Here is a 12,110-nt window from a genome sequence, read left to right as displayed (position 1 = left end):
ACTGGACCAGGCATTTCACAAACACTAGACACAGAGACTCAAAATCAGCTCCACTATACCAAGCAGCATTGACAAATCCCTGGAAATACAGATATGCCCCCTCTCCACCTCCTCTCTCAGAACTACTCCAGGGTCCGAGTCCTTGGGACCAGCAGCAAAGCAAACCTACCGAGTTCAGGGGGGAAAGGTTGACCCAATCTTTGATACTGGGATTTGCTTATGAAGGATACATCTGGGGCTTGTCCAAACCTGCCATGGGTGTCTGGTCTCACTCCTACCTCTGTGGCCTCACTGGCCTCACCAAATTGGGGCTCCAACAGCAGGTGGCTGTTTTGGGTGGGGAGGAATTCAAACATTACCATGATGCTCCTCTTCCTTTCTTCTTCTCTCACTGTTTTTTCTTGTGAACAATGGAAATACTGAAATTGAGAGTTTCCTTCTTTCCTTTGGCTCTTAGAAAAGGAAGCCCTGTGCACGGCTCACCTCTACCCACAGAGCCTTTATTATTATTATTACAATCATGTTATAATCTTCCTATGCCTCTTCCCCTTTCATCCAAGTCTCCCCGTATCTACTTTATCTCCTTGCGGTGCCTGAATCTTTGTGGCCTACCTCTCATTACTTTTGGAACAAGGAGAGCTCTAAACCCATGAAGGCAGCGCTTGGTGTGAATAAAGGGGTATGAGGTAAAGAAGTCCATCAAGGGAGAGCGATGTAAAAGAAGCATCTGGGTTTGGAGAGAATGCCAGAGCACACAAACCCTACAGGAGGCAGGGACTTGGAGCCCTGTGAAGGACCACGAGGCCAGCTGCCAAGACAAGCATGGTTTCTCCATCCACTCGGCCCATGATCTGTAGCCAGTGGTTCAGGAGTTTCTTATTCTCTCAGAGGTGTTCATCATGAAGCTATTGGCAGGAACAGACCCCACATTTGCCCCACTCCCTCCACCTCCATCTGTAGCTGTCTGCCCCTGGGCTTCCCCGAAGGAATGTCATGCTGCTCTCAACGGGTTTCCTGAGCTTGCAGCCTCCACTCCCCAGGAGATGAGCAGAGCGAGGGGCCCTGATCTCGCTGTTTTGCATCTCTTCTGAATTCCCTTCCTCTTGGAAAGTGGGGGCTGTGCATTCATGCCGCGGTGCTGATCAAAATCTCTTGAGTAGCTCAAGTGTACCTTTCTTTTATTCCTTAACACTTACGATAGCCTTGGGACAGAGTCATGTCTCCAAAGTGACTGTAAACACCATCATTTCTGATGGCCCAACCTGCTACTTGCACTTATCCCAATTAATGCCACGTGGGCACAGAGTTTACAGTCCAGCTGAGCCCATGTCCACTCAGACCCGCTGCAGCCCTGAGGCCGAGGCACGACTTGGCCAGGCTGGTGACCAGAGCCCAAGTCCTTGATGCTTGATGGGCCTGGCACGTGGGGACTGGGCGCTGGCTCGTGGCAGCGGTGGTATCATGAATCCCCTGCTGTCTGCACTTGTTCTCTTCTCACAGTACCCAAGACAGAGTGTCGAGGAAGACCAGGGGGACCTATGCTCTCCGTGTGACACCCACCTTTTCCTCTGAACTGGGAAAGAAGCACAGGAACACAGGGGAGATGGGAGGTTCCTAGAGTCTGTGTCTTTCCCCACTCCTGGAGCCTGAGAACAGGGGTCCGGCTCTACTGAAGGTCTTGCCTGGAAATCCTCAGGGAACCACATGTACCTAAAAGGCCTCTGGCCCCCACTTTAGCTGAGGGTTCCCTCTCACTCTCTCTGTGTTTTAAGACAGAGAAATGGACTGTCTGATGTACTTTTAAAGTGTAGAATTGGGGTGCCTGGGTGGCTCAGTGGGCTAAGCATCTGACTTTGGCTCAGGTCATGATTTCACAGTTTGTGAGTTCGAGCCCCCCATCAGATTCTGTGCTGATGGCTCGGAGCCTGGAGCCTGCTACGGATTCTGTGTCTCCCTCTCTCTCTGCCCCCTCTCCCCCCCATTCTCTCTCTCTCTCTCTCTCTCTCTCTCTCTTTCAAATATAAACATTAAAAAAATAAAATAAAATAAAATAAAACAAAACAAGGTAGAGAAGGGGACCCTTCACCTGGAATCCCACACTAGTAAGCACTGGAAGGAAGACTCCCCAGTATATCTCCCCAGGATCTGCTCAGTATCAGTCTCACTTCCTCAAGGGCTAGTGTCTGAGCCCTCAAGACTCAGGTCTGAATCTTCAGCTTCTGCCCAGGAAACAGGTGTAGCCTGATGCCTTGATTAGAAACCAGCCACTGCTGGCTTTTGCCCAACCCAGCTCCCTACTCATGTGTCCTTCATAAGAAGTCTGGCACAGGACAAAATAGCTCTACTCTGCCTCCGATTTGCTGTGTGACCGGGAGCAAGTACCTTCCCCTCTCTGGACCCCTGAACGCTTTCTTCAAGGCATGACCACAGGCTGCACCTTGGAGCCAGGCTGGCTTTGCTGAGTCTTCATAGCAATCCTCACCCCACACTGCCCCAGCCTGACATCCCACAGGTGCTCAGCACATGTCGAATGATAATTGCCCTGGCCACTAAGGCAAACACTAGGTTAACGGGGAGGGCTGGTTAAAGCCAGGAGTCTGTGGTTTCTGGAAGAGAGCAAAGCTAAGTGATCCAGCTGAATGAAGGGAGACTTCTGCTTCCATGGGAAGGTTGTATTTTAGACTGTTGGGAGCAGGAGTGATTATATTTAAAAATGGGACATTTTTGCAGAAAGGGTGAAAGCAAACCCCTCCATGTTTCCTTATAAGCATCTGACTCACCTGCATCCCAGTGTAGTGTTACGAGCTTTTACCCTCAAACAAAAAGGTGTAAGTCAGTTGCCACCTCGGATCATTCCTCCTACTCTTTGCAAATGAGCTGCTGGAGACAGCTGGGCACTGTGTCTCCACAGTGCTGGGCACAGTGCTGGGCACTGAAGGCCAAGCTGCCAGGAGCCTGCAGCAGCCCAGTGGTGGCCACAAGCCCCAGGACCCAAGATGCTCTCTGCTCTCCCAAGCTCCCTCCCCACAGACTACTCCATTCTACACTCTCCTCTGGGCCTTCCTGACAGTGCCCAAGTTCAGACAACAGCCTCTGGCCACCCTCAGCCCTGACCTCCTCAGTCCTCCAATCTGGAAGTGCATTCCTTGCCTACAGAAACCACCCAGTCTCCCAGGTCAAATCAGAAAGTGTGCATCCGGGCTCCCTTCCTTTCCCCCACCCCCACCCCTCCCCAGCACAAGCAACAAACAGTCTCTAGTCTTAGGCATCCCCAGCCCCTCTACCTTCTGGGGCACCCACCTCTCTACTTTGAGGCTCACCACCTCCACCAGGCAAGGGGTTCAGGGACTCTACATCACATCCCCCCGAAGCCCCAGCCACCACATACTGTGTGTTTGGGCTGACTTGAATTTAAAGTCAAGTTCAATGCAAATTTAAAGCGGTGGGAGCTTTAGACTTGAGTTCTTTTTTTTTTTAAGTGTTTATTTATTTTTGAGAGAGAGCATGCAAGCGGGCCAGGGGCAGAAAAAGAAAGGGACAGAAGACCTGAAGCAGGCTCTGGGCTGACAGCAGCGATGACGATGTGGGGCCTGAACTCACGAACTGTGAGATCATGACCAGAGTCCAAGTCTGGCGCTCACCCGACTGAGCCACCCAGCCGCCCCACACCTGCGTTCTTAAGTTTATTCCACCACTGGCTAACCATGTGGGAACGTCACCTGAACCTCAGTTTTCTCATCCATAATAATGAACCATACGCCCCATATGTAGCCCAAGGACTCTGCTAAGGACTTGGCGCGCATTTTCTCATTTCATTCCCTTACTGCCTGATGAGAGCCAGCAGTTTCATCATGGTCATTTTACAGAAGAGTAAGCCAAGGCTTAGGGAAGTTAAGCCCTCAAATCCCTTGATAATGAGCCATTACTCAAACCCAGTTCTGCAGGATTCCAAGGCCCACCTCTCCTGCATGAGACCCCTAGAGCCCTGGACGTGCAGAGACATCGAGGCAAGGACGCCGCACTCCCCACCCCGCCCCCTGCCAGTTCCCCACCAGCGCTACCTTCCTTGGGCGCATTGGCGTCCCAGACGCTCCACATCTGAACGAAGAAGAATGGCGTCCAGCACACGATGAAGGCCAGCACGATAATGAAGGTCATCTTGACGGTGCGGATCTTGGCCTTGGAGATGAGCTTCACGCTGCTGACGCGTGCCAGAGCCGCGCGCCCAGCGCTGCCCGCCACCGCCGCGCCCTCCTGCCCCTCCGCCTCCGCCGCCGCCGCCGCCGTCTTGAGCCGCAAGTTCTGCCAGATCTTGAAGCTGATGAGGCCGTAGCAGACGGCGAGCACGATGACAGGCACGATATAGACCGAGAGCGTGATCCACGTGATGTAGGCCTTGGGCCCCCAGGGCTGGATGAAGACGGCCCAGCAGTCGAAGACGCCGTCGGCCACCTCGCGCAGCGAGAAGATGTGCACTTGGGGCGCGCTGGCCACCAGGCACCCCAGCCACGTGGCGAGCACCGCCAGGCGGTCCGCGCGGCGACGCAGCGCCCGCAGCGGCTGGCAGATGGCCAGGCAGCGGTCGAGAGACATGAGCAGCAGCAAGTAGGTGGAGGCGAACATGCCCACCACCTGCAGGTACTTAACCAGGCGGCACAGCAGGTCGGGCCCGTAGAAGCGGAAAGTGATGTCCCAGAGCAGTTGCGGCAGCACCTGGAACACTGCCACCACCAGGTCGGCTATACTCAGGTGCTTCATGAAAAAGAAAAGGCGCGAGTGCTTGTGGCGCGTGGTGCGCAGCGCCAGTAGCACGCACGCGTTGCCGCTCAGCGCCAGGAAGAGAATGAGGCACAGCACGGCCACCTCCACGCGCGCCAGGGCCTCGTTGCGCTGCGGGGGCCCGGCGGTGCGGTTGCCCTCGGCTCCCGGCAGCGCCTCGCTGCCATTGACCGCCTCCGCGCTCCAGTTGGCCGCAAGCGCGCCCTCCATGCCCGTGGCTGCCGTGCGCCCCTGGCCTTAGAGCCCTTTAAGGAATGGCGCTGCGGGACGGGACCCGACGCGCAATCCGGCGTGCCTGGGGACTCCTCGGGTTCCACTGCCTGAGACCCCTCGGACCGATCTGCTGGGTCGGAGCCTGAAACAAACCCAGAGGGCCGTGAGAAGACCAAGCACTTCTCTCCCGACGCACTTGCGGTTCAGTTGTCCCCTTCCCAGGAAGCCCAAATTATTTGGGACTAGGAGCACAACGGCCGGCCCGGGGGTTGTTCAGCCGCCACCCCAGAAATCCCCGCTTGAGGTACCTCCTCTGAGCCACTGGAAATGAGCGGGAATCTACCAGACTGCCAGCTCCTTGAAAAGGGAGGGTCGGAATCAGCCACTGTCCTCCGGGACTGGGCCTCCCAAAACAGTCTACCTCTCCCAGAGATTCCCAAACTAGCTACCCGCCACGCCCCCCACCCCAGCACATCCATCTTCCGCGAGACGCCCCAAACAGCCATCTCTCCTAGTAAACCTTACTGCAGTTATTTTCCCCCGGAGATGCCCCAAACAACTACTTGCCTGGGAAACCCCAGCTCAGGACCACCCTTCTCCAACCTCCTAAGATCCCTCCTCACCCCGAACTCCCACAATAAGTGCTTCCGTGGAACCCCAATCCAGCGGTCCCTCCTGGAAGAACTCCGGTCTCAATACCTACCCCTCAGGACTCCCAACTGCTGTTCCCACTACCCCTCCCATGAGGATCCTTCAGAGCCCAGCAGCGTCAGCAAGCCAACGCGCGCCTTAGCCCTCGACAGTTAAGGGCTGTGCATCTTGCTCCTGAGAAGTCTCATTCCAGGCTCTGGGAGCACCGGGCGTGCCTCCAGGTGCCAGAGTCGCGAGGCACCCCACCACCTCCACTAGGGTTCCAATGGCTCCACCAGCCCCAGTCAACCCTTCCACCCGTACGCAAGACCCAACTACCTGCACCCAGTCCTCGAGCTGGCCTAAAGTTGGCTCCCTGGGGAAACTGCACCGCCGCGGATAGCTCCAAAGACGCGTGCGCTCCCAACCCAGACTGGGGTGGCTGCTGGCGGCACCCAGTCTGATACTTTGGTGAGGTCTCAGATTCTGAAACCTCAGCTGGAATCCCGTCGCCCGCACCTAATCGGTCCCTGGATAGGGACAGAAGGCGAGCGAGGAGAGCAGCCGAGGCTGTGCGCGCTGACAGCGTCAGGATGAGGCGCTGTCTGCTGGTGGCCCGCTTTTCTGCAGCGGGGACCCGGGCTGCACCACCACAGGAGTCCGCTGGGAGGCGCGGAGGGCCGCCCCCCACGACCCCCGCAGAGCCGAGTTACTCGCCCAGCGATTGCCCCAGAGCGGTAACAGGCTTATTTCAAAGTAGCTTAAAACAGCAAGAGGGACGGAGCTCGTAAATAACCTGCTTGGTTTCTTCCTTTCTTGGTTTATAAGCTCCTGACTCTCAGGCAAATGGGAGGTTTGAATAGCGGTGTTTTCCCCTGAGTGGATGGTGATGAAGTTACAAAAGCATTTAACTGATACTTCCCAAACATCAGGTTAATTTCGGCGCTTTTATTTTTCCCCTCCCAGGAGCTTGTTCTACTGGATTTAGCAGTGAATTCAAGTAAATCCTTGCTTTGCAATACTTTTGTTCCTATTCCCATTCCTGAGGAATGAGAAACGCCTTCTATTCTAATCAACGCTGGCAGAGGGGTTCATTCTTTAGGTAGCTTTAAGGAAATATCTCAAGAAAAGAAAAGAATCTATCTTCATTTCAAAGTGCTTCTCTCAGTCTGTGGCCAGAAGCCATTTCTGCCTCTTTGCCACACTTCAAAATTAAAACCCAACATGATGCCAAAGGAAACTGAAATGGTAAGGACAGCTTCTTCTGACTCCAAACTCCTTTCCTATTCTAAAATCAGGTTGTTGTTGTTGTTGTTGTTGTTGTTGTTGTTGTTTCTTTCAAGTGACTTTACAGAGGCCAAGAATGAAGACAGGGAAAACCAGGTGAGGATTCAAAAATGAACAAGGCTCTTTAAAATTTAAATGCATACTTCATCCTGACATTTCATTTCTCTCTCTTTTAATTATGTGGAGAGAATTGAGTTAGCCAAGGACTGGGTTTGCTGAATCCACAATTATAGCCCTGTGCCAAGACATCCTTGGGACAAACCATTCCTCTGTACTGGTCCCAAGGTTCTTAGAGTTGAGTGAGCATTCCAGGATGGGCCTGGGGATTCCAGCAGCATTGGAAAGGATGATAGCTGTCTTTCTTGCCCTTTGGGAGCTAGCTGCATCATAATGTTGTTACAAAACAAAATTCAAGCAAATAGATTGTAAAGATCTTACTGGCTTTATTCAGCAATTCGTAAATCAAACGGCTTCCCATCTAATAGATGAAAAGGAGCCAGCCGCAAGGAGCTTTACAAAGTGAAAGACTTTTATAGGCAGAAGGAAGCCCCGGAACACAGAATATGGAAGTTTTACAGGCTACAGAGTGACTGGTTATTGCAAGGTTATTTCCCGATAGGGGACAGCAGGGATCTGTTGGACAGATTGTTCTCTAGTGCCCATCAGGCAGTTCCTGACTGACTGGTTTGAAACTCCATCTCTGGAAGAGGTGAAACTGAAACTCAGTTTGGTGATGTGGGGCTTAGCATATGCAACTCCATTTTGGGTCTGTTGTCTTTTTTTTAATTTCATTTATTTTGAGAGAGAGAGAGAGTACATGGGGGAGGGGCAGAGAGAAAGAGGGAGAGAGAGAATCCCAAGCAGGCTCTGCACTGTCACCAAAAAGCCGACATGGGGCTGGATCTCATGAACTGTTAGATCATGACCTGAACAGAAACCAAGAGTCACTGACTGAGCCACCCAGGTGCCCCATGGGTCTGTTGTCTTGTTTTTAACAACATTAACAACTAGCCTTTGTCACACAAATTACAGATTAAAGTTACAAACTACTCAGGTGAGCATTAAGTGATCTTGACTTGCTCCCTGGGCCTCAGTTTCCCCATATGTAAAATGAGAGGGCTGGTCAAAAGAGCCAATCTCTGAGATCTCACCCTTCTGGTTTTCTGGAGTTTGATGATGTATGCCATCTGAGAACCTTATTCTAGAAGGTAAACCACATCTGCCCCACCCCATGATGGGATGAGGAAGGGTTTGCCCCAAGCACCCCTGATGGGATATATTATACTTACCCATCACCTTTCTTATAGTACATACCTATCTATAAAATGTGTTGAGAAAATTATGAATGGATTCCCCAAGAACATCCCTCAGTAAATTAATCACTAGAGTCAGACCCTTGCTTCCCAGAATAGTATTTGTGTAAATCTGGCTGAAGGGGGGGGGGGGGGGGCCCTGTGTGAGAAAGCATGTTATTGTCACTCATACACATGGCCCATTCTTCCTGAGAGAAAGCAATGACAAAGATAAAGCATGATACTTCTAATTCCACAAACATGACAATTGACAATGGATGTGACAACACACCCCCTATTAAGGAATTGGCATAAATAGATGCATCTTCCATTTGTAGATGCTTTTGGCCTAGGTGAGGACACAACAAGACATAACCAGAGAGAAAAAGCATTTGGGGGGAATAACTGAGCTTGGAATAAAAGCAGACTGTTCTTTTGCAGAAGAAAAGGTTTACTGAGAATCAGGAGCTTTGGAAGCTGTGACTGACTTTTTTTTGGAGAAGTAGGGCCCTGAGGAGCACAGAGTCATTTCAAAGTGGTTGTTAGCCTCCAAACAAGCAGAACAATTGGAATTCTCATGTTGTCTCTCTTACAGATGAGGAAACTGAGGTTCAGAGAGGGTGAGGGGCTTGGTGCAGGCACACAGCTGGTTCAAGACCAGCATGGCTGCAAGAAAGCATGAGGCAAACCTAGAGAGGTCTGCCAGAGTCAGGCCACCCAGCTGACAGCCTTGTTAAGGGACTTTGCGCTCTCTGAGTGCAGGGACACTGGGAGCCAGGGAGAGGCAGGCGGTTACTGGTTACCCGGTTACCTGATGGAGATGTGATAAGAGATAATGCATTTGCATCAGCTGGAGGAAGGACTGGAAGGGGGCAAGTGGCAGGAGGCAAATGGAATAAGAGCCCACTGAGAATGGGGCTCGCCTGAACAGCAAGATGTCCAGGTTGACATGGCAATGACAGGTGACGTGCCCAAGGTCCCACTGCCATCAGAAATGAAGCCAGACTGTGGCAGCTGGGTGGCTGAGTCAGCTGAGCACCCGACTTTGACTCAGGTCATGGTTTGTGAGTTCAAGCCCCACACTGAGCTCTCTGCTGTCACACAGACCCTGCTGCAGATCGTTTGTTCCCCCCTCTCTGCCCCTCCCTTTCTTGTGCTCTCTCGAAAATAAATAAAACTTTAAAAAAATAATAAGATAAAAGAAAATAAAAAGAAATGAAGCCACACCAAAACTCTAGTCTTTGCATAGACCAAGCCACCTCCTGTGTCACGAAAGGCCTGACTGAGCAGCACTGAAAAGGTTCTGGAGATAAAAACTGGAAGGATCTTTTGGGGAAGGAGAGGGCAAGGGGGTGTGGTCTGAGGAAAGGAGATAGACACGGGACTTGAACCAGTCCCTAGGGACACCCTAAGAAAACCAAGCTTTCTTTTCCCATCTGCCACCACTGCCTGGGTCTATCTGTCCATCTCTGGTAGGAAGAAGGAACCTACGGGAAATTCCAGTGACTCAACAGCATCCAAACACAAACACTGTCCCAAGCCCCAGGCAGCCCCATCTCTCCTCCTCCTCCACCAATTCCAACAGCCTACTCGATTCCTTTTTATTATTTTTTTTTTTTAAAGGCATTTCTTCCCAGAGGGGCACCCAACAAAACATCCTTTCTTCTTGAAATGTTGACACGTTTTGACAAAATGTACTATTTCCTGAGCTATGTTATGCACATTCATTAAGTATTTTCTCAGCACCTGCTATGTGCCCAGTGGGGTGACCCTGAATCACAGCACCCAGAGGCAGTGCTGAGTCTGGAGTTGAACTCTACCCACCAGGGCTCCTGAGGAGGGTGAGAAAATCAAGACAAGCAGAAGGACAGGGATTCCTGTCTGAATTCAGAGCTCCGATTCCACCAGGAACACGCTGCCTTATACGACCAGGGGCAAGCCCCCACCTCCCTGGTCTCCATTTCCTCTCCTTAAAATGAGAGTACTGGACAATCTCTAAGATCTCTTACTGTTCTATCTGAAACTTTATTATTTTTTTTGAGAGAGAGCAAGCAGGGGAGGGGCAAAGAGACAGAGAGAAAGAATCCTAAGCAGGCTCCAAGCTGTCAGCGCAGAGCCCAACGTAGAGTTCGAACTCACAAGCCGTGAGATCATGACCTGAGCCCCAACCAAGAGTAGGATGTGTAACTGACTGAGCCATCCAGGCGCTCCCTATCTGTCATTTTCTAAGTCTTGGCAGCAAAACACACACAGCCAAGCAGTGGGCACAGAACAGATTGTGTGGTGAGTGTCCTCAGGGCACAGAGGTGACTGTGTGCACACAGTCTGGTACTCAAGGAAGAGTGAGTATGGACTGTACTGGAAAGACTATGGTGCTCCGCCAGGACACGAAGTCTTCAACAACTGAAATACCATTTTTCACCTATCAGACTGGTGAGAATGAACAAGAAAAAGACCCCGGGGGGTGGGGACCTGACGCTCTCACACACTGCTGACGGGAATGCATTTCGGAATAGCCTCCTCTGAAGGAAATGGGACAGTCTGTATGAAAAGCCTTGAAAACTTGGGTACTCTTTGACACAGCGATTAATCCTCCTAGTGACATAACTTAAGGACACAATTGGGCAAGAAGGCAAAGAAATATGTATACAGATGTCAATCAAACATTATGATAACAGTGAAACAGGACAAATGGAACAAGACTGTTATATACCTCCAGTGAAAAGTGACAGAAAGGTTAAAAATGACAGGGGGGATCTGTGTTAGTTGACACAGAATGGGTGCGTGTGTGTGTGTGTGTGTGTGTGTGTCTGTCTGTCTGTCTGAGAGAGAGAGGAAGAAGATGGTGGAGGAGGAGGAGGATGGGGAGGGGGGAGGGGAGGGAAGGAGGAGGGAGAGAGGGGAGGGTGAGGAAGGAGGAGGAGAATTCTCTCTAAAGGATGTTACAAACACACCAACAGCAGTTATCTCTGGTATTTGCAGCACATATGGATTATTTTTGCAACATGAAAGGGAATTCTATTTCCAAAAAGCCTTATCCCAGACTGATGTGAATAACTCCAGCCTCCACTTTCTGCTTCACCTTTGCTGTGCAAAGTGTTCTCCCTAACATACTGGAGAAGTCAGGGCACTCCCTGCAAGCCTCCAGTGGGGGCTGGGCAGCTAGTTTGTGTCCTGGTCCTGCAGTGGGGACCCCCTTGGAAGGCCACAGAGGGAACAGAACAGCTGCTTCTTCCTGCCCCACCCCCAGCTCTTCCCGTAGCTGTCAAGCACACAGCACTTTCTCTCCACCTGTAAGGTGCTTGTGACACTTCATCAACAGCATCCTAAAGGACCACGCTCCAGCAACATGTCCTCACAAGAAAGATGCACCATCCAGGACGGGACAGCCAGGGTCCCTCAGCCTGTACTCTTGGAGGCAGCCCAGGTGCGGGAGCTTTTCCTTAAGAGCAACATCCCAGAGCTGAGCCAGGAGACCTGATGAGGGCAGGACCCCAGGATTCCAGGGCACTAGGACTAGCAAGAACAGACACACATCTACGTACATTTCCACAGGACAGGTCTGAGGCGTGGAAAGGAGGAAGGGTTTACCTGATGTCACCCAGTGATACACAGGCTGAGCTGCGACCCATATGCCAGGCTTGGGGTGCTGAGTAAGCTCCCTGCTGACCAGACCATCTCTCCAACATGGCATAAACACCACACAGTTCCAGTCCCCAGCACACTCTTAATTCCACCCCACCGTCCCTTGTGAGCCCCTGGCCCACCCGCCTGCCTCCTCTGCTTCCCACAGCAGGCCCAGTTCCGTGCACAGGACCCCCGACACTCCCTGCCCTCAAGCAGCCTGTCCCCTCCTGGTAGTACCCTTCCTGCTCATCCCCTTGTCAAATCCCACACCTTGCCCACTTT

General features: G+C 51.9%; 1 protein-coding gene across 2 annotated transcripts in view; it reads right to left on the bottom strand.

Moving 5' to 3' along the window:
* The window catches only part of OXTR (oxytocin receptor), a 105,986-nt gene that overhangs the window by 17,548 nt on the left and 76,328 nt on the right, over positions 1–12,110 (bottom strand). Inside the window, exons 1-2 of one of the 2 annotated variants that reach the window (XM_058726135.1) lie at positions 5,962–6,222; positions 4,062–5,134 (exon numbers count right to left, since the gene is read on the bottom strand). The exons of the other annotated variant lie outside the window; for it this stretch is intronic. Coding sequence (XP_058582118.1) covers positions 4,062–4,989 — 928 coding nt within the window. The 5' untranslated portion in view covers positions 4,990–5,134; positions 5,962–6,222. Of the gene's footprint in view, positions 1–4,061; positions 5,135–5,961; positions 6,223–12,110 lie in introns of those variants that run through there. 2 annotated transcript variants of the gene reach the window in all.

This window comes from Neofelis nebulosa, chromosome 4 (genome assembly GCF_028018385.1).
Source record: "Neofelis nebulosa isolate mNeoNeb1 chromosome 4, mNeoNeb1.pri, whole genome shotgun sequence".
Classification (NCBI taxonomy): Eukaryota; Metazoa; Chordata; class Mammalia; order Carnivora; family Felidae; genus Neofelis; species Neofelis nebulosa.
This window is presented reverse-complemented; position numbering and strand designations above follow the sequence as displayed.